We start from the raw sequence: 25717 nt of genomic DNA, 5'->3' as shown, positions 1-25717 counted from the left end.
TACTGCCTGGACCACCCCTCCCCCACCCACCCCACCCCGTCTGCGGAAAAATCGTCTTCCACGAAACCGGTCCCTGATGCCTAAAAGGTTGGGGACCGCTGGTTTAAAGGATGATTAAAACAGTCCCTGGCTGACTGCTGAATCGTGACTTTATAAATGTAATACTAATGATTTAAAGTACAGATTAAATACAAAATCAGTTTGAAAACCTATTTGGCGGTCTGTCTTCACATTGCTTGGAGTATTACTGGATGAAGACACTACAGTCCATGCATAAAATGGGTGCTGTATCTTAATGTGGGCTTCTGTGGAATACTTGTTAAGATTTGTCCATCTATACTGATATGGGGAAGATGGATATTTTCACAGGAGATTTTGATTAGCAGTATCCAATGCAATTGCTGCTGATAGTGGAGCTAAATTACAAACTGCACAGCTTGTTAAAATGGATGCTACCAACCCCCCCGCCCCACACTTTACATCTAAATATACTTCTCTTTTCTCTCTGCATAGCCATGCCTTTGTCTAGGTGTCTCTCTGGAAGTTGTTTTAATACAAATTATTTTGCTGTCTTTAGCTCCTTTCTTGTGGACTTTTGGACAAGCTCAAGTTCAGTGTTTTGGAACTGCAAGAATATTTGGACACCTACAACAACAGAAAAGAGGCCACCCTCTCAGTAAGCTTTTATGTTTCTGTGCATATACATTTAGTTAAAACCAAATGAACCCAACCACTGTGAGCTCTTGGGAGGCGATGTGATTTACCCAAGAGAGGCTCTTTTGGGAGAAGACAGATTTCATCTATTCTTCTGTGAAGGACTACAGTTCCAGCTTAATGGTGGCAGAACTGTCAGTACTATGGATTATATAAAAATTATACCTACAAAAGAGAAATTTTTCAGCTTTCGATTTTAGCCTTATAATTTCCCTACCAAGAAATTGGGGAAAGTGGGTATCTGCTTAATATGTCAGTTTATCAACATTATAACTTTTCTTTTCTCAGAAATTTAAAATTGTTAATTACTTCCTTCCAGTGTTCGCCTCACCCAAAACTGGTTGAGACGGATCTCATCTCTCTTCTCCTTTTTTTTTTTTTGTGGTACACGGGCCTCTCACTGCTGTGGCCTCTCCCGTTGTGGAGCACAGGCTCCGGACGTGCAGGCTCAGCGGCCATGGCTCACGGGCCCAGCCGCTCCGCAGCATGTGGGATCCTGCCGGACCAGGGCACGAACCCATGTCCCCTGTATCAGCAGGCGGACTCTCAACCACTGCGCCACCAGGGAAGCCCCTCTCTTCTCCTTTTAGCCACTCTCGGTAGCTGCTTCTCCGTCTCCGTGGTTTCTCTTGGCCTCGGCTCCTGCTCTTTACTTTTTTCTTCCTTCAAAGATGTAAATTGTAAAATGTTAGAGCCAGAAGTGATTCAGAAACCATCCATGCAAACCCCCTGATTTCCAACAACTTGCATGTGTAATTTCCATGGAACACTTCCTATCATATACCAGTCACTGTAAAAAGAGCATGGATTTTTAAGTCAGATGGACTTGAGTTCAAATTGCAGCTCAATTACTTAAGGGTTAGTGACCTTGGGTAAGTTACCTCCTCTTATCTCAGATTCATCATCTATAAGACAGTGATAATAGTAATTTGCCGAACTGTTGTAAGAACATAACGATTATAACAGTCATAGCAGTTGTCATTTCCTGAGTCCTTTCTATGTATCCAACAACCTGATAAGTTACATCTCTTAACTTAAATCATGTAATGCTTACAACTACCCTGGGAGTTGTTATTATTATTCTCATTAGCTAGGAGGTAGCATAGCGGTATTGAAACCCAGGTCTGTGGGATTCAAAGGTCCATGCTCGTAACCACAACACGATATTGCCTTTAAAATAGAAATAATATATGTAAACTGCCCAGCACGAGTGCATCATACATAGAAGATATTCATTCTAAAGTTACTGGGTTTTTGTTTCTTCTTGTTCTTATCTCATGACCTGTCAAAGAGAGTTCTGACATTCTACTGCAACAATTCCCTTTGTCTTCTATTTCTGTGGCTCTTTCGCTGTCATTGATTTCCAGCTTCTCAGTCATCAGTTAATAAAAGTAATCCTTTCATTCTGGTTGGTGAACGAGCCAGTCTTTTGATGTCAAGTGTGAGTTTCCGTTCTTCAGTGCTTATTGTTTTCTGCCCAAAGGTTCCTTTCACATCTATACTAGTTACTATTCCAGATACTTAAGACTGGCACAATCTTTAAATAGCTGGGCTATTACTATAATAGCCTTTCTTACAGTGAAATAGACCTGCCTCCCAGAAGCCACCTCAAAATAACAGAGGAGAAGGTGTTCCATGAGTCAGGATGCATTGTCCAGGATGACCCAGCCTGCGAGGAAGTGTTGGACCTGTCTCCTAACCTCAGTCGTATGAAAGGTTTCTAACCATATGTGAATTTAATCTATACATAAATTTGGAATGGTCTGGTGAAACCATTCTTCAGGGTGATACATCACAACACTGAAATGATAAATGTTGAAATTTTTAAATGACCATCACTGAACCCATCTAAGCAGATATTTTAATTTCAAATTATTAATCTTTAACCAAAACGTTTTCAAAAAGTCGTTATATAAAAATTTTATTTTACTGTGATTAGAAGCTTAATCTATTTTTCCTGACAGAATTGATTGTAAGAACATTCTTAGGACATCACTGAATTTACCTATGTCTGTATCTCTTTCTGACAACAGTGGCTTGCAAACTGTAAGGCAACATTTGCAGGAGGATCAAGAGATGGCGTAATTACCTGTCAACCAGGGGACTCGGAAGAAAAGGTAATAAAAGCCTGTTAGAGTTTATCTTTTCTGTGCTCTGACTGTGTGTTGGTGTTGATCTACCCAAGAAGCGTGGAACTTGAAAAAGGAAGAGGCAGAATGAGTCATCCCATACATTCACATGACACCTCTAGAGTAAGAAAGAATGACATTGGCACCAAGCATGACTGTGTTGATGGGATTTGCGACGGGCGGTCTTCTTTTTGGAAAAGTATAAGTATAAAAATAACCTTTCTGCTCGACACTAACTATACTAACCATTTCCTAATAAATCTATTCTTCATTCAGAATATAAAACCAAATGTCATTAATTCTTCACTGAACCACTTAGTTCCTTCAATGAAGAAAGTCTTTGTTGACCTTTCAGCAATCACTCAGACTTTTTTTTTCCTCATTTAGAATTGCTTTAAGTACACACCTCAGACCAGCTGGCTTATAAACGTACGTCATATTGTAAGGGAAACTGGGCAGAAAAGTGTGAACAGATTAAGATCATTCAATTCTGCAGTTACTCCTGTGACCCCCGTGGTGGGTACAACAGTGAATTCTGCTACGGGTGGAGCTTCTGATCTGTTCAGGGAGATGGACGTTAACCAACAGTCATACACGTGTAAACCGTGACAAGTGCCCTTAAGGAAAGGAAGGAACAGTAAAGCTATGAAAGAATACAGAAGAGAACCTGGCCTACCAGGAGGGCAGGTCTGGGATGGCTTCTCCACAAGGTACCATCTAGTGGAGATCTCGGCTCTGAGCTAGTGCAGGGGGGTGGGTGTGCGAAGGCCCCGAGGCAGGAGGGAACCTGCCCCTTTCCAAGGACTGACGAGAGCCTGTGGGGCTGGGCGTGTAGACAGTGACAGGGAGAAAAGTCTGAGTCTGAAGAAGCTGCACAAGCCAGACCGTGCAGGGCTTTGGGTGCTTATCTTTTTTTTTTTTTTTTTTTTTTTTTTTTGCGGTACGCGGGCCTCTCCCGTTGCGGAGCACAGGCTCCGGACGCACAGGGTCAGCGGCCATGGCTCACGGGCCCAGCCGCTCCGCGGCATGTGGGATCTTCCCGGACCGGGGCACGAACCCGTGTCCCCTGCATCGGTAGGTGGACTCTCAACCACTGCGCCACCGGGGAAGCCCTGGGTGCTTATCTTAACAGCAATGGTGGGCAATTAAAAGTTGTAACAGGTGGGTGTGATCAGAGTGGGGCTTGCCCACTCTGCTGTGGAAATGGACGGAAGTGGGCAAGCGTGGATTTGGGAAGACAAGTTAGGGGGCTGCTGATGGGTCTAGGCAGAGAGGTCACCTTGTAATTACATTGTCACACCTAGAAAAGCCCGTTAGAGTGCGCATCCTTCAGAGGATGAGAAGTCGTTTCCAGGGTGGGCCTTGGGGAGAAATGACAGTGTCAGTCCATCTCAATATTGATCTTATATCCAGAGTTGGAAGAGAGATTATTTTTCTGATTAGAGCTATCATTTGGCTTCCATCCCAAAGCAAAACCCAACAGATGTTTGACCTCAGAGCACTGCTTACCCTCCATTGATTCACTCCAGCTCTCTTTTTTAAGTCAGATTCTCTATCTTCTGGAATAGTTTGAAGTTGCCAATTATTCTGAGCACCCTTTGCATGGGGACAAGTGGAAGGGGGAGATAGGAAGTGAGCTTTAACTTGAAAATCTATGTCTGGATATAAATTGCGAAGTCAACATGCCAAAACTTATTCCACGTGTGTATTCTATTTCAGAGAAGCGTGGACTTTTTGGAATAGTACTTACCTTACTAAACCTAGCAAACTCTTGAGCAGTTAGAGATGTCAGTCGGCCAGAGATGGTGACCAAGTACAGATAGGCGTGTGAAGTGTTCCCACCCCAAGCCCTACCCCAACCGGTCTGGTCTCTGCCACTAGCTGATTTCTAGTCATTCTTAACTGGTAACGTAAGTGAGAAATTGCTGTGGAATTGTTTGTGGAACAGAATATAGCTCTGTTGGATGCTGAATATTTATTTTCTGAGTTTTCTTCTATTCTCAACATGAAGTTGTAGACATTAAGGTAATGAGGAAAGGTTACACACTGGTAGCCTGTAAGCTGTAACCAATTCAGACATGTTTTATTCAGCTTGTACAATTTAAATTGGACCCAACAGTTTAAACTTAAAATTGTTCACACGTACACTCAAAACAGCATTCCTGGCATCTCTTGAAAAAAGAGAAAAAAGAGGTAGCAACACCAGGCCTGCCTTCCTAAAGTGGCAGCAGTGACCTTGGGCTGGTTGGCTCTCCACCGTCCACTGTGCACAGAGTTCCCGACCCTGCCGGCAAGAGCCAGGTGCCAGTCATCAGGATGTTCTTGTCTTTATAATAGAAACATGTGCCTTTGCACCTAAGGCCCCACAATGGGGAAGTGAAAGCTAAATAGAACTGTGCCTTTCAAGAAAAACAGGAGTGTTCCTCTTTGCCGCAGTGAGAACAGTCTCTGCGTATATAAGATGCTAGGGCCCGTGTGCTGGCCTCACTCCCTGAGGGGACCTTGGAGGAGTCGTTGTAGCTTGTGTACAAAACAACAGAACAGTGTTCCTGAGAAAAGTGCTTCTAATATATGGGAAGTATTTTGGAGGGAAGGCTTCTTTTGTTAAGACAGGTGTGATTAGTCAGTAATTTAGGCTACTTGGTGACTACAGTACCCGTTCTCCTAGAATGAGGCAGGGCGCACAGCAAATAAGATGTAGAACAAGGCGGGCGTGTGAGTCGCGCCTGTCGTGAGGGCAGCTCCTTGGCAGACGCTGCTGTACCAGTGTCTTCTCCGCCTGCACACACCCAGCGAGACAGGTCTCTTCATGACTTAAAGCCAGCACCTCTATGTAAGGATTGTGGTTTGCGGTGACCTCTCCTGTCGCCCGCGGAATTCATCCTGGAGCGGCTGCTGCTGGGGAGTTTAAGTTCACGGAAACGTAGGACACGGTGAAGCATCTCAGCTCTGGGCTCTCCAGGCAGTGGCATTGGCCTTGACCCTAAGGCGAGTTAGCACAGCTCACCTCCCCGGTTCTGCAGGGCTGGCCCTGGGGAAGCTAGAGAGGTTGCCACTTCATTTGCCATAAGTGATTTTAGTTGACGCACTCTTAATTCCACAGCTATTTCTGAGCACTAATTGAACATTCGACCCTTTGGACTCAAGTACAAGAGTTTACATGTAGCCGCAATACATTTTCTTATTACATTCAGACCATCTTAGAGTCGTCTTGGACAGTAACCCTCTTAGCTGTGTATTTCCTATCCCTGTCTAACCAAGAATGAGAGAAGGCTGCAACCTCTGTTCTTCTACAAATTGAGCAAAAAGCTAAATGTTGAACAAGACGAGATGTTTCTCCAGCTAAACTGTAACCCATTAAACATTATCCTTCGGATACAGTCAATCAGTCCTTTGCTATAAGGAATCTCATCTCTAGACTGAGTAAGGAAATGTCTGCTGAAATGAAAGTTTTCTTGAAAATAGTAAATACGTCAGAGTGTGTAATCTGTATTAGAGGCTTAAAGGTATTTATCTTTCAAATCTTTGAAAGATATTCATGACCAAGGTCCAAAAACCTACTCAACACATATAATGGAATAGTCATGAATGTGCCAAAGCCAAGTGCCTTTAGCACCAGGTAAGTACGTATTGTACCCACCTGCTTAGGAGATTACATGCATCTATGTAATACTGAGTAGGAAAGCTTCAACAATTGGCTAGATTTTCTGAATTTTATCCAATTTAGTTTAAACCAGTGACTTTCAGAGATTAAGCATGATGAAAATTATAGTTAATATAGTATAGTATACTGTGACTTATCTTCTGATGTCGAAAATCTCTCAGATTTTTACCTAACTGGCTATATCATAAGCAAAGAACTGGCTTCAGAGCAGAATACAGAGAAACAAGAGTGGCTATGCTTTTTTTTTTTTAACATCTTTATTGGAGTATAATTGCTTTACAATGGTGTGTCAGCCTCTGCTTTATAACAAAGTGAATCAGTTATACATATACATATGTCCCCATCTCTCTTCCCATTTGCATCTCCCTCCCTCCCTCCCACCCTCCCTATCCCACCCCTCTAGGTGGTCAGAAAGCACCGAGCTGATCTCCCTGTGCTATGCAGCTGCCTCTCACTAGCTATATACTTTGTTTGGTAGTGTATATATGTCTATACCACTCTCTCACTTTGTCCCAGCTTACCCTTCCCCCTCCCTGTGTCCTCAAGTCCATTCTCTAGTAGGTCTGCAGCTTTATTCACATCTTGCCCCTAGGTTCTTCTGACCCTTTTTTTTTTTTTTTTTAGATTCCATATATGTGTGTTAGCATACGGTATTTGTTCTTCTCTTTCTGACTTACTTCACTCTGTATGACAGACTCTAGGTCCATCCACCTCACTACAAATAACTCAGTTTCGTTCCTATTTATGGCTGAGTAACATTCCATTATATATATGTGCCACATCTTCTTTATCCATTCATCTGTTGATGGACACTTAGGTTGCTTCCATGTCCTGGCTATTGTAAATAGAGCTGCAATGAACATTTTGGTACATGACTCTTTTTGAAATATGGTTTTCTCAGGGTATATGCCCAGTAGTGGGATTGCTGGGTCGTATGGTAGTTCTATTTTTATTTTAAGGAACCTCCATAATGTTCTCCATAGTGGCTGTATCAATTTACATTCCCCCCAATGGTGCAAGAGGGTTCCCTTTTCTCCACACCCTCTCCAGCATTTATTGTTTGTAGATTTTTTGATGATGGCCATTCTGACTGATGTGAGATGATATCTCATTGTAGTTTTGATTTGCATATCTCTAACGATTAATGATGTTGAGCATTCTTTCATGTGTTTGTTGGCAATCTATATCTTCTTTGGAAGAATGTCTATTTAGGTCTTCTGCCCATTTTTGGATTGGGTTGTTTGTTTTTTTGATATTGAGCTGCATGAATTGCTTGTATCTTTTGGAGATTAATCCTTTGTTAGTTGCTTCATTTGCAAATATTTTCTCCCGTTCTGAGGGTTGTCTTTTCGTCTTGTTTATGGTTTCCTTTGCTGTGCAAAAGCTTTTAACTTTCACTAGGTCCCATTTGTTTATTTTTGTTTTTATTTCCATTTCTCTAGGAGGTGGGTCAAAAAAGGATCTTGCTGTGATTTATGTCATAGAGTGTTCTGCCTATGTTTTCCTCTAAGAGTTTGATGGTGTCTGGCCTTACATTTAGGTCTTTAATCCATTTTGAGGGTTTTTTGTGTGTGGTGTTAGAGAATGTTCTAATTTCATTCTTTTACATTTAGCTGTCCAGTTTTCCCAGCACCACTTATTGAAGAGGCTGTCTTTTCTCCACTGTATATTCTTGCTTACTTTATCAAAGATAAGGTGACCATATGTGTGTGGGTTTATCTCTGGGCTTTCTATCCTGTTCCATTGATCCATATTTCTGTTTTTATGCCAGTACCATACTGTCTTGATTACTATAGCTTTGCAGTATAGTCTGAAGTCAGGGAGCCTGATTCCTCCAGCTCCATTTTTCTTTCTCAAGATTGCTTTGGCTATTCGGGGTCTTTTGTGTTTCCATACAAATAGTGAAATTTTTTGTTCTAGTTCTGTGAAAAATGCCAGTGGTAGTTTGATAGGGATTGTATTGAATCTGTAGATTGCTTTGGGTAGTATAGTCATTTTCACAATGTTGATTCTTCCAATCCAAGAACATGGTATATCTCTCCATCTGTTTGTATCATCTTTAATTTCTTTCATCAGTGTCTTATAATTTTCTGCATACAGGTCTTTTGTCTCCTTAGGAAGGTTTATTCCTAGATATTTTTTCTTTTTGTTGCAATGGTAAATGGGAATGTTTTCTTAATTTCACTTTCAGATTTTTCATCATTACTGTATAGGAATGCAAGAGATTTCTGGGCATTAATTTTGTATCCCGCTACTTTAACAAACTCATTGATTAGCTCTAGTAGTTTTCTGGTAGCATCATTAGGATTCTCTATGTAGAGGATCATGTCATCTGCAAACAGTGACAGCTTTACTTCTTTTCCGATTTGGATTCCTTTATTTCTGCCTCTTGTCTGATTGCTGTGGTTAAAACTTCCAAAACAATATTGAATAGTAGTGGTGAGAGTGGGCAACCTTGTCTTGTTCCTGATCTTAGTGGAAATGCTTTCAGTTTTTCACCATTGAGGACGATGTTGGCTGTGGGTTTGTCATATATGGCCTTTATCATGTTGAGGAAAGTTCCCTCTATGCCTACTTTCTGGAAGGCTTTTATCATAAATGGGTGTTGACTTTTGTCGAAAGCTTTCTCTGCATCTGTTGAGCTTATCATATGGTTTTTCTCCTTCAACTTGTTAATATGGTGTATCACGTTGATTGATCTGCATATATTGAAGAATCCTTGCTTTCCTGGAATAAACCACACTTGATCATGCTGTATGATCCTTTTAATGTGCTGTTGGATTCTGTTTGCTAGTATTTTGTTGAGGATTTTTGCATCTATGTTCATCAGTGATATTGGCCTGCACTTTTCTTTCTTTGTGACATCTTTGTCTGATTTTGGTATCAGGGTGATGGTGGCCTCGTAGAATGAGTTTGGGAGTGTTCCACCCTCTGCTATATTTTGGAAGAGTTTGAGAAGGATAGGTGTTAGCTCTTTTCTAAATATTTGATAGAATTTGCCTGTGAAGCCATCTGGTCCTGGGCTTTTGTTTGTTGCAAGATTTTTAATCACAGTTTCAATTTCAGTGCTTGTGATGGTATGTTCATATTTTCTATTTCTTCCTAGTTCATTCTCGGCAGGTTGTGCATTTCTAAGAATTTGTCCATTTCTTCCAGGTTGTCCATTTTATTGGCATAGAGTTGCTTGTAGTAATCTCTCATGATCCTTTGTATTTCTGCAGTGTCAGTTGTTACTTCTCCTTTTTCATTTCTAAATCTATTGATTTGAGTCCTCTCCCTCTTTTCCTTGAGAAGTCTGGCTAATGGTTTATCAATTTTGTTTATCTTCTCAAAGAACCAGCTTTTAGTTTTATTGATCTTTGCTGTCATTTCCTACATTTCTTTTTCATTTATTTCTGATCTGATCTTTATGATTTCTTTCCTTCTGCTAACTTTGGGGTTCTTTTGTTCTTTCTCTAATTGCTTTAGGTGTAAGGTTAGGTTGTTTGAGATGTTTCTTGTTTCCTAAGGTAGGACTGTATTGCTATAAACTTCCCTCTTAGAACTGCTTTTGCTGCATCCCATAGGTTTTGGGTCATTGTGTTTTCATTGTCATTTGTTTCTAAGTATTTTTTGATTTCCTCTTTGATTTCTTCAGTGATCTCTTGGTTATTAAGTAGTGTGTTGTTTAACCTCCATGTGTTTGTATTTCTTTCAGATTTTTTCCTGTAATTGATATCTAGTCTCATAGCATTGTGGTCGGAAAAGATACTTCATACGATTTCAATTTTCTTAAATTTACCAAGGCTTGATTTGTGACCCAGGATATGATCTATCCTGGAGAATGTTCCATGAGCACTTGAGAAGAAAGTGGATTCTGTTGTTTTTGAATGGAATGTCCTATAAATATCAATTAAGTCCATCTTGTTTAATGTATCATTTAAAGCTTGTATTTCCTTATTTATTTTCATATTGGATGATCTGTCCATTGGTGAAAGTGGCATGTTAAAGTCCCCTTCTATGATTGTGTTACTGTCGATTTCCCCTTTTATGGCTGTTAGTATTTGCCTTATGTATTGAGGTGTTCCTATTCTGGGTGCATAAATATTTACAATTGTTATATCTTCTTCTTGGATCGATCCCTTGATCATTATGTAGTGTCCTTTGTCTCTTATAATAGGCTTTATTTTAAAGTCTATTTTGTCTGATATGAGAATTGCTACTCCAGCTTTCTTTCAATTTCCATTTGCATGGAATATCTTTTTCCATCCCCTCACTTTCAGTCTGTATGTGTCCCTAGGTCTGAAGTGGGTCTCCTGTAGACAGCATATAGATGGGTCTTGTTTTTGTATCCATTCAGCCAGTCTGTGTCTTCTGGTGGGAGCATCTATTCCATTTACATTTAAGGTAATTATCGATATGTACGTTCCTATTACCATTTTCTTAAGTGTTTTGGGTTTATTATTGTAGGTCTTTTCCTTATCTTGTGTTTCCTGCCTAGAAAAGTTCCTTTAGCATTTGTTGTAAAGCTGGTTTGGTGGTGATAAATTCTCTTAGCTTTTGCTTGTCTGTAAAGGTTTTAATTTCTCCATCAAATCTGAATGAGATCCTTGCTGGGTAGAGTGATCTTGGTTGTAGGTTTTTCTCCTTCATCACTTTAAATATGTCCTGCTAGTTCCTTCTGGTTTGCAGAGTTTCTGCTGAAAAATCAGCTGTTAACCTTATGGGGATTCCCTTGTGTGTTATTTGTTGTTTTTCCCTTGCTGCTTTTAATATTTTTTCTTTGTATTTATTTTTTGATAGGTTGATTAATATGTGTCTTGGTGTGTTTCTCCTTGTATTTATCCTGTATGGGACTCTCTGTGCTTCCTGGACTTGATTAACTCTTTCCTTTCCCATATTAGGGAAGTTTTCAACTATAATCTCTTCAAATATTTTCTCAGTCCATTTCTTTTTCTCTTCTTCTGGGACCCCTATAATTCAAATGTTGGTGTGTTTAAAGTTGTCCCAGAGGTCTCTGAGACTGTCCTCAATTCTTTTCATTCTTTTTTCTTTATTCTGCTCTGCAGCAGTTATTTCCAGTATTTTATCTTCCAGGTCCCTTATCCGTTCTTCTGCCTCAGTTATTCTGCTATTGATCCCTTCTAGAGAATTTTTAATTTCATTTATTGTGTTGTTTATCACTGTTTGTTTGCTCCTTAGTTCTTCTAGGTCCTTGTTAAACGTTTCTTGTATTTTCTCCATTCTGTTTCCAAGATTTTGGATCATCTTTACTATCATTACTCTGAATTCTTTTTCAGGTACACTGCCTATTTCCTCTTCATTTGTTAGGTCTGGTGGGCTTCTGCCTAGTTCCTTCATCTGCTGTGTGTTTGTCTTCACATTTTGCTTAACTTACTGTATTTGGGGTCTCCTTTTTGCAGGCTGCAAGTTCGTAGTTCCCATTGTTTTTGATGTCTGTCCCCAGTGGCTAAGGTTGGTTCAGTGGGTTGTGTAGGCTTCCTGGCGGAGGGGACTAGTGCCTGTGTTCTGGTGGATGAGGCTGGATCTTGTATTTCTGGTGGGCAGGTCCACGTCTGGTGGTGTGTTTTGGGGTGTCTGTGGCCGTATTATGATTTTAGGCAGCCTCTGTGCTAATGGGTGGGGTTGTGTTCCTGTCTTGCTAGTTGTTTGGCATAGTGTGTCCAGCACTGTAGCTTGCTGGTCGTTGAGTGGAGCTGGGTCTTGGCGTTGAGATGGAGATCTCTGGGAGATTTTTTCCGTTTGATATTACATGGTGCTTGGAGGTCTCTTGTGGACCAGTATCTGGAACTTGGCTCTCACACCTCAGCAGCACAGCCCTGACTCCTGGCTGCAGCACCAAGAGCCTGTCCTCCACATGGCTCAGAATAAAAGGGAGAAAAAGAAAGGAAGAAGGCAAAATAAAATAAAGTTATTAAAATAAAAAATAGTTAAGAGGGCTTCCCTGGTGGCGCAGTGGTTGAGAGTCCGCCTGCCGATGCAGGGACGCGGGTTCGTGCCCCGGTCCGGGAAGATCCCACATGCCGCGGAGCAGCTGGGCCCGTGACCCATGGCCGCTGAGCCTGCGCGTCCGGAGCCTGTGCTCCGCAACGGGAGAGGCCGTAACAGTGAGAGGCCCGCGTACCACAAAATAAATAAATAAATAAATAAGAAAAAAAATTTTTTAAGTAATATAGAAAATAATATGGACAGGCAGAACCCTAGGAGAAATGGTAAAAGCAAAGCTATACAGACAAAATCACACACAGAAGCGTACACATACACACTCATGAAAAGAGAAAAAGGTAAAAAAATATATATATCGTTGTTCCCAAAGTCCACCTCCTCAATTTGGGTTGACTCTTTGTCTTTGTGTATTCAGGTATTCCACAGATGCAGGTACATCAAGTTGATTGTGGAGATTTAATACGCTGCTCCTGAGGCTGCTGGGAGAGATTTCTCTTTCTCTTCTTTGTTCTCACAGCTCCCAGGGGCTCAGCTTTGGATTTGGCCCCGCCTCTGCGTGTAGGTTGCCTGAGGGCATCTGTTCTTTGCTCAAACAGGATGGGGTTAAAGGAGCAGCTGATTCGGGGGCTCTGGCTCATTAAGCCCCGGGGGAGGGAGGGGTATGGATGCGGGGCGAGCCTGCAGCGACAGAGGCCAGTGTGTGTTTTCCCGGGGAAGTTCTCCCTGGATCCTGGGACCCTGGCAGTGGCGGGCTGCACAGGCTCCCCGGAAGGGAGGTGTGGAAAGTGACCTGTGCTCGCACACAGGCTTCTTGGTGGCGGCAGCAGCAGCCTTAGCGTCTCCTGCCCGTCTCTGGGGTCCACGCTGATAGCCGCAGCTCATGCCCGTCTCTGGAGCTCGTTTAAGCGGCGCTCTGAATCCCCTCTCCTCAGGCACCAGAAACAATGGTCTCTTGCCTCTTAGGCAGTTCCAGACTTTTCCCGGACTCCCTCCCGGCTAGCCGTGGTGCACTAGCCCCCTTCAGGCTGTGTTCACACAGCCAACCCCAGTCCTCTCCCTGGGATCTGACCTCCGAAGCCCGAGCCTCAGCTCCCAGCCCTGCCCGCCCCGGCGGCGAGCCTCTCGGCCTGGTGAGTGCTGGTGAGTGCTGGTCGGTACCGATCCTCCGTGCAGGAATCTCTCCGCTTTGCCCCCCGCACCCCTGTTGCTGTGCTCTCCTCCGCGGCTGCGAAGCGTCCCCCCTCCGCCACCCGCAGTCTCCGCCCGCGAAGGGGCTCCTAGTGTGTGGAAAGCTTTCCTCACAGCTCCCTCCCACTGGTGCGGGTCCCGTCCCTATTCTTTTGTCTCTGTTTATTCTTTTATCATTTGCCCTACCCAGGTACGTGGGGGGTTTCTTGCCTTTTGGGAGGTCTGAGGTCTTCTGCCAGCATTCAGTAGGTGTTCTGTAGGAGTTGTTCCACGTGTAGATGTATTTCTGATGTAATTTGGAAGGTGATCTCCACGTCTTACTCTTCCACCATCTTGAAGCTCCTCCTATGATACTGTTAATGAATAAGAACTAGATGATTCTAGGCTTTTAAGCTACCTTGTCTATGATCAATTCTTAACATCTTGACTTCTTGACATTTTTTTTCTCATTTTCAGAAAACATACCTCTAAATCCAATTTATATATAAATCAAGTCATATCAGGAGTACAGGAACTGGGCTTGAAGAAAATCCTTGTGACCAAATAAAACAGATTCCCACATTTTCAAAAGAATCTTGAATCACCAAAACATAGATATATCTATAAAGACTTCTAAAGGGATTATTTTTAAAACCTGGATATCGGAAAATATTTGGGGGGGGGGGAAGTTTTAACATTTTCCTTGAAAGGCTTTTTTCACTATCTTTTTGGAACTCTAAATGCAAACTACATCCAAGCCTGTGGGCTAGGAAAAGATTCTGGGGTAATAAATATCAATGCAGCTTGGACTAGCCTACCTAGAAAGGAGAGTGTAAGAAGGACACTGAGAACTGGTGTTCATCAAGCTGTCCGTCTCCCAAGAAACACAAGTGTGTGCCCTGAGCGTGGAGTGGAAGGAATTCGTTGACAATGAAATTCCTCGGTACCAGGCTCAAGTCAAAAAGCCTCATTTGCCTTCACTGAACAGAGAAGATTTTTCTTTAACTGACTTGATGACCTGGGATTACAACATTCTTTTGGAAAACAGTAAAAAAGATAGCCGTTTTCTTCACATAACACCATGTAATTTACTCAGCACTTGCTTCATTCCATGCTTCTGAAAAGTAAATTCCATGGTAGAAGCAGTTATGTACTAAGGTTCATACTAAACGTTTCAATCAGATTTGACGTTTTCTAAAAAGTCTTCATGGTGGCAACTCTGTATATGTAGACTTAAAACTCTGGCTCTGGGCTTCCCTGGTGGCGCAGTGGTTTAGAGTCCGCCTGCCAATGCAGGGGACACGGGTTCATGCCCTGGTCTGGGAAGATCCCATATGCCACGGAGCGGCTAGGCCCATGAGCTGTGGCCGCTGAGCCTGTGCGTCCAGAGCCTGTGCTCCGCAGCGGGAGAGGCCACAGCAGTGAGAGGCCCGCGTACCGCAAAAAAAAAAAAAAAAAAACTCTGGCCCTGTACTCCTTTCTTGTGTGACATTGTTTTTCAGTGCATAAGGTTTGGTTATAAAAACTTCTAGCACAGTTAAAGTTTTCTTGAAAATAGTAAATACCTCGGGTTGTGTAATCTGTAACATGGCCCAGTTACAAATTTATAATATTCTAGACTAACATCAGTTCTAGATTACTTTTAGAAATTGTCTACTGGGGAAAAAATTATAAAAACTAAAATGCAAGATTAATTGTCATATCTCACACTTGTTTGGGAGTATAAAGACAATGTTCAGTCCTTTGAAATAACAATATCTAGCAGTCCTGTAAAATATTCTCAACGTGGAAGGCAACCTGACTCTAAAGAAAATGCCACTTAGATTGTTAATTATATTCTATGCTAATTGGATAGTCATAGCATAGTAGATATGAAGCCAAACATATTAAAGACTCTGCCTTAACCTAGCAATAGTGTAATTTGTTTGGGGCTGTAGTTCTTTCAGATTAATCAGTTGGTCTCCTCACAGTTTTACTATGTTTACTATGTTACTATTCACATTTAAACACTAAAATCTTCAAGCAATATAAGTTTTCACTTATGGTCTCCAAGACTGACAAAGTCTAAATTAACTAATCAGAGAATCTAAAAGATCACAAATTATGTTTTTTCAATGACATGTTTCCCATTAGAGCTTGTTTTTAACTGGACTGCTGTGCATGTTGAATGGGTACAACATTTGCAACCATTTATCACGTTGGGGCAAGCGATGCTAATACGGCTGACAGCTGACGGCTGACGGTTCTGCTCTTAGAAGAGGGCCGTGCTTTCTGTTGCATGCATTACACTGACCCTGTACTTTCTTTCCTTTCCTTTGTTTCCTGTGCCATGCTTGCTGTGTAGCAAATGGAATCTCTTGCAGTAAGTTAACTTTCTTTCCTACTCTTTGTCCATTTAGGCATGGACCCATAACAATCTTATTTTTACTGTTACTATTATATCTCTTAGCATGTTTTCCCTTTTTTGTTTCATTTTCTTTTATTTGGTAGACTGAGACATGTAGTTTATTAGCATTCTGGGCTGCTTTCCTCCCAAAGTAGAAACCTATGTTGCTATGAACTCTCATGTTATCACTAGAATATTTTTAGAAATAACTACCATTATCTGACACTTAGAAAAGTCAGAGTTTTCATATCTAGGTTTCACCCTAAATTGTGAAAAGTAACATTTTGTTTTTAAACAATACTTTTTTTGTCTGAGAGTCTCTGGCAGTTGTCTTTTATACCAGATTTTGAAAAGGTTTCCACAAAGGCAAGTTTAAATTATCATAAAATGTGTTACTAAAACAACCAAACATCTAGTTTGGGTTAGCAAACGAGTGTAGCTACTTCTTTACACTTAGGCTGGTTACCAGCATTGAGAGATCAAATAAATCTAAGTAGAATTGCTTTTTCCCCCTAAGGGCCAGGGAGAGAGGAGAAAGAAAACTCCATCCAGCATGGTCTTAGCATAAACTTTAGTCACTTTTAAAATTAGGGTCAAGAGTATGTTAATAATACTATTAATGGAATATGCTTCCTAAAAACCTAAATTTAAATTCTTGTCATTTCTCTCCTTAAACTGATTTGGGGGGAACAATTTTAAGTCACGTCAGTGGCTCTCCTTAAACTGATTTGGGGGGAACAGTTTTAAGTCACGTCAGTGGCTCTCAATTCTTACTGAGTTCTTTGTAGTCCATTAGTGAAAGAAAGGCCCTATTTATCCTTACTTAACCACGTTTGAAAACTGAACAGTGAAGTGTTTGGTTTAAGCCACATATCTCACCCACTTTCAGTGGTGACTGCTGAGCCATTAAATTCTATCTAGTGAAGGCTGTCGTTTTCCTCTAGCAGAATCCCATCTGCTACCTAGGAGCTAACCCTTTCTTGGGATAAAACAGGCAAAGTTTAGAGGCCATTGAGCAGATATAGCTCAAAGAGTACTATGATCATTGGTGTTGGAATTACTCATGGTTTATTCTTCCCTTACAGTACATGTAAGCTGTATAATGAAAACATTTTCAATTCCAGAGGTGTCTATAGAGCTCCAGGGCCATTTTGTATGCATATTTTTTAACGTTCTTTCCACAGAAAGTTTTGCATGCTTTCATGATTTCTCCTTTTTGTAAGCATTTTGGGCCCTTTTTATCTCTCTTTAATTCAACAAATTTGTTGAGCACTGAGTAGAAGCATCATCATTAAACCTGATGCAGCACCTTAGACAGTCACGTGACTCTTGTGTTTACACAGACTTTAGGATGAGTGCCTATACCCTAAATGGCAGCCAGAATTGTCACAAGGAATAATCTCCCAAGTGTCTGCTGAATTTATAAATTTAACACCTAGAACCACTTAATGCTCTGCCTTTTAAATATACCTTTAATAAAAAGAAATTGTGTTCAAAGATGTATAGCTTATAAAAATTAAGACTGCAGTTATAATTTGTAGATATTAAACCTGTAATTTAATTGGCGAATATAATGGAAATTTGGCAGTTCACTAAGTCCCTTTATAGCTAGCTACTACTTCTTTCTAATTAGTCATCCTCCAGGAGCTGTTTTATTCTATATTACACAGTGAATTTCTCACTGATAGTCATTGATTGGATTTGTTGTTCTGTTTTATTTAGAATGGTAACAACTAGTTATGGTTCCTTGATTTAAAAAAAAAAAAGGTGCATTAGTCTCCACTAAGATTTCACTTACTATACAAGAATGATCCTTAATAACTCTTTCTTCCCATGCAAATTCTCTCTTTAGCAACTGGAACTGTGTCAGAGGTTGTATAAGCTACACTTCCAGCTGCTGCTGCTTTTTCAGTCGTACTGTAAGCTCATCGGCCAGGTGCACGAAGTCAGCTCCATGCCAGAGGTGAGCCTGCCCACTCCCGACCCCAGGTCCTGCCATGAGTATCACTGCTTTCCTTTTGTTCTCCCTCCTGCCAGTTTATAAATGTCCAAGTGATTTTATTCCCACATAATCCTTTCACTCAAGCACAAGTCTTAAATACCAGTGTCTTATATTTATTTCCATGCTCACGTGGCAGTGCCAGGACTAGGGTGAGGCAAGTGACATACCTGGACACAAAATACAAGGACGACCTTCAGGGTGAGCCCCTCCCTGAATGCTATGCCGAGGGCTTCACTTGCCTCCCCCTGGCCCTGTGTCTGGGGATCCTTATTTGAAAAAGTTCCTTGTGTTACGGTTTTTCTGACCTCTAGCTGTTCATACTTGATCCTACATTGAGGTAAGAAGGAAATAACTACATGATGTTTGACTCTCTTCAGCTTCCCTGCTCTGCTTAGCATCCGGATGCATTAATACTTTTAATGTAAAAGGTAAAGTAACTTGAGCATACAGCTTCTGAGTGAGCCAAATTTTTCCTAGACTTGAAAAAACACTACTGCAGTGTAGTAGATGAAATAATGGTGGTGTACACTGGATATTGTGGAAGCTCAGAGGGTGAGTGCCTAGTTCAGCTGGAGACAAGGAGGTTGAAAGAGGAAACTTTCTGGAGGAGATCACACCTGATTCTTAAAGGATGAGTTAGAATTAGAGAGATGAAGTGGGGGGTAAGGAGGAATGTTCCAGTAAGAAACAACAGCGTGGGCATAAATATGGTAGTGAGAAAGAGATAGGAACTACAAGTACAGGCAATTGAGGATTACTAGACTATAAAATGCAAACCAAAAGGAACAATGGACTAAGGCGGAAGAGATAAGTAAGGTGAGATCACGCAAGACGCTGCACCTGTGAGTATTTTAGTTAGATCTTCACGGCAGGGATGTGGAGGGTGGATTTGGTGACAGCTAGACTGGAGACAGACAGACCAGTCAGTTATGAGGCCGCTGAAATAGCTCAGATAAGAGGTGAGAGTTTGAACTAGGACAGAAGTGCTAGGTAAGGATAGGGAGGAAACGTGGGAGATATTTTAGGACAAAAGGTCACTGAAACTGATGGGGTGTGGGGGGAGGAGTGGGGGACGATGCTCAGGTCCCCTCTCAGATGAACTATGTAACCACAGTGCCACAGCTAAGACAGGGATGTCAGAGGAGGCCTGACACAATTGTACATCCACAGCTCCTGCCTGCTCGTCAGTGACCGACTCTGCCTGCTAGATCCCATCTTGCATGTAGTTAAATACAAGGATCTGCTGCTAAAGGTGCAGATGTGCCGTCAGGGAACAGTCATAAGTCCATGAAACAATCCCATTGCAAGCAGCGGAGTGAGGATGGAGCCTAGAAACCTCATGTCTGAGTTGGGGGTAGGGGAGGAGGAGAAAGAATGACAGCCATTTAACCATAATTATTACTCAGTGTGGAAAAAAGGAAAAGTGACTATAGTTTTTAAATATACAGTTCACCCTTGAACAACATGAGTTTGAACTGTGAGTCCACTTACCTATGTGGATTTTTTCAATATATTGGAAATTTGAAAAATCTTGCAAACATACCTAGAAATAGATATGTCGTGACTACATAAAATATATGTAGACATACATATAACATACAAAATATGTATTAATGGACTGTGTGTTATCAGTAAGGCTTCCGGTCAACAGGGGGCTGTTAGTAGTTAAGTTCTAGGGGCGGGGGTGGGTGGGTGGGTGGAACCAGAAGTTAGACCGTGCCTCTAACCCCGAGTTGCTCAAGGGTCAACTGTCCTTTCACAGATCCCAATTTCAAGTGAGACAGGAGTCAGACATCGTTGTTTATGAAGAGCTCTTCACAAACGAGTTTTCCTCCACAGAATCACAAATTATCAGATAAAAGAAAAGACAGTTGATGACTGGGATTTGCCCCATTGTCAAGATAAGCTTTACTCTTCTGGAAAGTAGGAACCGAACCCTCAGAGTCCATTCTCTGCTCCAAAAATAGAGGACAATGCACATGCAATTCACATGTCATTTTCCATATTAAAAAAGTAATTCACGTTTCACTTAAGAGTAGTAAATTACATGTTTCATACCGTGTGTGTGTATATAATTATTTTAAATCTAATAAATTTAAAGTGAATTTTTCCTTAATTATTTTAAATCTAGGTAAGTTTTAAATACTTTACACACACATAATTTAAAACTTACCTAGGGCTTCCCTGGTGGCGCAGTGGTTGAGAGTCCGCCTGCCGATGCAGGGGACATGGGTTCGTGCCCCAGTCCAGGAAGATCCCACATGCCGCAGAGCGGCTGGGCCCGTGAGCCATGGCCGCTGAGCCTGCACATCCGGAGCCTGTGCTCCGCAACGGGAGAGACCACAACAGTGAGAGGCCTGCGTACCGCAAAAAAAAAAAAAAAAAAAAAAAAACTTACCTAGATTTAAAATAAGAAATTCACTTTCACACTTTAAAAACTATATGTCTAAGACACTCTAACAACTTATGTAAAAGGATTACCTCCTTGAATTTTGAACGTGGGGCTGGAGTACAGAGTTGTATTTAATCGGCATCTGTGTGAAGACAGTCCTTGAGGGCTTCAGTTCTATACCTTGTACGGTGAGCAGGCTGGGAATGAAAACAGGTAAAGATGCTGGGTAAATCAACTTTTCAAAGAAACAGGGCATCCTCAGCTTACATGACAAAGGGAAACAAAAAACCTTTAAATTCATCTCAGTTTCTTTTAAATGCTCTTGAGGTCAAACTGCAAAAGAGCTGTCTTCCACTGTACACTTTGGAGGCACTAAGAAGTGACACAGGTTCTCTTTATGATTTACTTTTTAACAGCTCAGAATCTTTTGGTTCCAGTAATTCTGAGGGACAATATCTCTTACTTGTAACATGAATACTAACATTACATTGAGATTTTTTCCTCCTCCCTCTTAAAATTATGTCTTTCATCTTTTCCCGTGGCATAGGAGTAGGGAGAAAAGTTTATTCTTCAAACAGCATCTGTGTTCATAATTAAATTTATTGGGTGCTTTTGTGCCAAGCTGTTTGTTTAATCTTTAAAATAACCTGAGAGGTGGGTAATATCTTCAATCTCACAGATGATAAAACTAAGGCACGTAAAAGTTTACATGACTATGCAGTAGTCAATAATGCAGAACTGGCATCTAATAAACCCAGCGTTATCCAACTACCGAGCCTGTTCTCTTGTGCATTTTACTTCTACGTATGCCCTTCTGCTTAAATAGACATTTTAAAAGGAGTCAATCTTTTATATAAGGAGAGCATCCCAGCTGTTGATATAGTTGAATACAACGCATTCAGCCCCATAACCCTACATATACCATGCAGTACGGTTTCATCTGTCCTATTTTAGTTTACCGAGATATTAAGCTTCTGCTTAACCAGACCTCATACAAATTTTTTTTTACTTTGGGGATGTAAAATCCAGCCTGCAACTAAATACAGTAAAAATACTTTTTTTTTTTAACAGCTGCTAAATATGTCCAGGGAACTGAGTGACCTAAAGAAAAACCTGAAGGAGGCTACTGCAGCCATCACAGCCGACCCTCTCTACATAGAGGGGGCGTGGTCTGAGCCGACCTTCACGTCCACTGAAGCAGCCATCCAGTCCATGCTCGAGTGCTTGAAAAACAACGAACTTGGCAAGGCTTTACGGCAAATCCGGGAATGCAGGTGACGCTACTATTTCTATTTAGAGACGGTTAAAGGAAATGCATGCCTAATAGTTACTTTGTCATGGCTGGGGACTAAATCACTACGGAAGGAACACCGAGATGTTTATATAAACCCTTCTCAGATCCTTCCCATTACCATGCCAGAAACATCAGATTTCAGGACTTATTGTTTGAAGTGTTGGTTTCGGTTCTGGTCATCTCTAAAATGTTCAAACACTTCAAAGTATACGCCAACATAATTTTAAAACTAATTATTTGAATGTAGCCTCTTTGGGTTTTTTCTCCCTACATTTTGATAGTATATTCACATTCATTGTAACCAGAATGCTATAGCAAATAAATATTTTAAGATTATGGGATTCCATTCTGATATTTTTTTACTTTAGATATTTTATCAAAACCAATAATATTCAATATTCTAAAACTGATCATGTGATGTCTGCACAACTCTGAATATTACTAAAAAAGCCACAGAACTATATATTTTAGATAGCTGAATTGTACAGTTTGTGAATTATATCTCAACAAAAGCTTTTGTATTAAAAGAGCAATTTTCTTATACTAATAAAGACTCATAACCTCTCAACCTTGTGAATAATAGTGCCTCTAATCTGCTCTTCTTTTCTGACTGCAGAAGTCTGTGGCCCAATGACATCTTTGGAAGCAGTTCTGACGATGAGGTCCAGACACTACTGAATATTTATTTCCGTCATCAAACTCTGGGACAAACAGGTACTTACGCACTGGTGGGGTCTAACCAGAGCCTGACCGAGATCTGCACCAAGCTGATGGAGCTGAACATGGAGATCCGGGACATGATCCGCAGGGCCCAGAGCTACCGGGTCCTCACCGCTTTCCTTCCAGACTCCAGTGTTTCCGGCACTAGTCTCTGACAGGAGCCTTCCGTCCCCCATGGGTGTCAAGCTGGGGGTGCTGCCATGCTGGGGTGACGTCATTCAGTGTCTTCTCGGCCTTCAAAAGGCTTGGTCAGACTGTTCTCCCTCTTGTTACCTGTAGGACTTTTTCTAAAGAGGATGGCAGAACTTCCCACATGTAGCAATACTATAAGAACCAAGGTAGCATAGGACATTCTGGAACAACCTCCATCCGTCATGCTGTGTGGCACAAATGTGTTATTTTACTGAGCAAATGCAACTCACTACTGAAGATGTGACTTCCATTGCATACCAAAGCCGACTACTCTGCACAGTACCTTCCTTTCTAGAAACAATTTTAGATTGGCAAAAGTGCAATGTTTTCTTCGCTAAAAATATTTTATATTCTAAAACTTGTACATTCTTTCCTTTTCTTTTTTTTTTTCTTTTTTTGGTGGGCTGAGGAAGGGGCAGGCAGAATGAAGCTGGCCACTGAAAATTGTAAGACGGTCAAAAGCTGACAGCCTGTATATGTGAAAAGGGAATTGTAAATGGACAATTTAATGTACACTGAAATTTGAATACAATTACTGTATCTAAAAGGAGCTGCTATGAAGTACCTTTCTTATGTTGCTAGGCTACTGTTTCGAAAGCCCTGGATCTCTTTGCAGGGGTCTGTGATTAGGACCCTCGCACCAAAAATGGTCCAGAGAGACTTTTTTTTAAAGGATCTTGGCTGCTTTTTACTATAAGGTTGCTTTTATGAGCATATTTATACTACAGAATGATGAGTGTTAATTTTAACCAACTTGGCCATTTTGTAGAAAAAAGTTAAAGACATTCAACATTATAAATTCCAAGTCTTTTCACCTGTTACGCATGCATATTTTAATATCTGTTTGGATAGCTGGAAGTAGAATCATAACGGTAAAATATGAGTTGTCACTTTGTTTCTTAAGAAATGTCATTTTATTTGTAATATATATGTAAAGGGCCATTCTTAAGTTTTCTCCTTAAACTTAATGCTGTCAAGTGTTAGCTGTGTGCATGTAAACCTGTTGCACATTAGAAACATTCAAAGTTTATCTGTGTAACTTATTCACTCTGTAAATACATTTAAAGTTTTTGTGATGTAATCTCGGTTAATATTCTCTTTAGACTAAAAGAAAAAAATACATATTGACCACAGGTTTTATTTCTGCTTAATGAAGATTTTTGCCGTTGACACATTTATGCCGTGTGTGGGGTGCCACACTCATATGTGTTCCATGAATGGCAGCCAGTGGGGTTGTGAGGCAGTACAGTGACCCTGGGAGCAGGAGGCCTCTGTAACCTCTTGAAGTGGACACCAAAGACTGTGACCCTCACCCAGTGCTCACTGGGATCAAAGAGAGAAATCAGAGAAGAACAAGAGCTCTAATTGTCCATAACCTATCAGTAGGTTGTCATCCTTAAAATTCTGAAATAGACCCATAACGATCAGGAAAAAGTAGTAAGAGTTTTTGTTCTTTCACCAAAACCCATCTATTCTTCACCCCACTCAAAAAACAGGGTCATGGAGACACATAACAATCTGATCTCTATGGTCTTCCTACTCATACTTTTTAGATTAACAAATATAACTTGCTTTCCTAACATGCACCAACTAAATCATAAGTAGTAATTTTCTAGACGTACCCTGCAACAGAGGCTGACCCAAGATTTTTTTTAATGTTACCATAGGTACAAAGTTATGCACTTATTTTAAAGACTTTCTGGACATTGCTGTCAACATACTCTTCTGATGATTTTCACCTTACCTTAAAGATGATTCTCCATGATTTGTCGAAAAGAAACTGAATCACAATCTCTCTGAAAAAAAGTCTTACATAATGCAGGTCTCTGTGGTTAACAACACTAGCCAACTCTCAGAGTTCTGCTGGGACCCACAGTAGATAGGACTGACCAGTCATGACTGAATTTTCCACCATGGCCTCTAACCCAGCAAAGAACCGCCATGATGGGTTACTCTTTTAAAAAACCGAGATTTCAGTAATATCTTATAATCTGTAGTTATGGGAAGTAATGGGTTTTTTTCTGTTTATTTTTTAAAAAAACAGATTTGTTAATGTGAAACATTTCTTCTACTTTTCCACTATTTCTTAACCTTCTCACCCTTGAGTATAAAAGAAAGGCCCTTTGAAGCTGCAGACCTGCCCCATTTGAGCCCAACAATCAATGATTTCAGAGCTGCAGTCCAATCTCCTTGGCTATTGTGTTGTGCCTCTGTTACTGAAGTGTTAATTTTCACTTTGCAAGGAACAGGGATGGAGAAGAGAGAAGAGGTAGAGATATCCACCCAAAGGAGAGGGCAGATATCTAACAGATGCTTCTGGGATAAGAGAAATACCTCCTCATACCTCCATGCTTTCTAGTCCCAAAACATGATACACTTTACCCACGGGCGTAAAACAATTCAGACAGGTGCACTGCAACTTAGACATAACTTGATTAAAATTGTAGTGTCCAAATCGAGTATTTTAGAAAAAGCACCATACATTTTAGAGGCATGAGAATGTCTTATTCTCACAAATAGGTGAGACCGTTAATATGTTAGTACAGCTGTGAAATAAAGATGCTTGTAACTTAGCATTGCACCTGCACACGTGTCCACAAACATGCACAGAGTTAGGTCTTAGGGGTCTTCAGGTTCCAAATCTTAATGCTGTTCTTTTCAGTGAACTGCAAATTACAGAAACAAGGGGGGGAGCATCTAGGGAGGGGAACAAGCAGGGGTGCCCAGAGAGGTCATGGAAGCTCTGCACACTTTCCCCAAGCCCTGCCCTACACATCTGTTCCACATGGGTGTTCATCTGTATCTTATATCCTTTAAGAACAAACCAGTAACAGTATTATCAGTTAAGACGAATTCCTTTCAGAAGCTTGGTGTTATCCTCACTACAGTCTTGCTGCTCAAAGCACACAGATCAATATTAGCTACCTCTTCTGGGAGCCTGGAAGAAACACAGACTCTCAGGTCCTACTGCAGACCTACAGATTTAGAATCTACATTTTGACAGAACCCTCAGAGAGATCCCCAGAAAGATGGCAGAGTAGAAGGACCTGAGCTCATCCACCTCACGAAAACACCAAAATCAAAACAGCTGAACAACCATTGACAAAAAAT

The 25717-nt window shown here is 41.1% G+C and overlaps 1 protein-coding gene across 4 annotated transcripts in view; it reads left to right on the top strand.

The window, feature by feature from the left end:
- Window positions 1-23746, top strand: part of FRY (FRY microtubule binding protein) — a 329930-nt gene extending 306184 nt beyond the window's left edge. For 2 of the 4 annotated variants that reach the window (XM_033416130.2, XM_049701101.1), the window contains exons 57-62: window positions 578-676; window positions 2748-2831; window positions 15965-15982; window positions 17859-17969; window positions 21472-21674; window positions 22311-23746. In XM_033416130.2, the coding sequence (XP_033272021.1) occupies window positions 578-676; window positions 2748-2831; window positions 15965-15982; window positions 17859-17969; window positions 21472-21674; window positions 22311-22569 (774 nt within the window). In that variant the 3' untranslated portion in view covers window positions 22570-23746. The remainder of the gene's footprint in view (window positions 1-577; window positions 677-2747; window positions 2832-15964; window positions 15983-17858; window positions 17970-21471; window positions 21675-22310) is intronic. The other 2 variants (XM_049701100.1, XM_004285491.4) reach the window with 1 other exon arrangement.
- The last annotated feature ends 1971 nt before the right edge of the window (window positions 23747-25717 follow it).

Source organism: Orcinus orca, chromosome 18 (assembly GCF_937001465.1).
Source record: "Orcinus orca chromosome 18, mOrcOrc1.1, whole genome shotgun sequence".
Classification (NCBI taxonomy): domain Eukaryota; kingdom Metazoa; phylum Chordata; class Mammalia; order Artiodactyla; family Delphinidae; genus Orcinus; species Orcinus orca.
The sequence above is the reverse complement of the archived record's forward strand: the minus strand, read 5'-3'. Positions and strand labels throughout refer to the sequence as shown.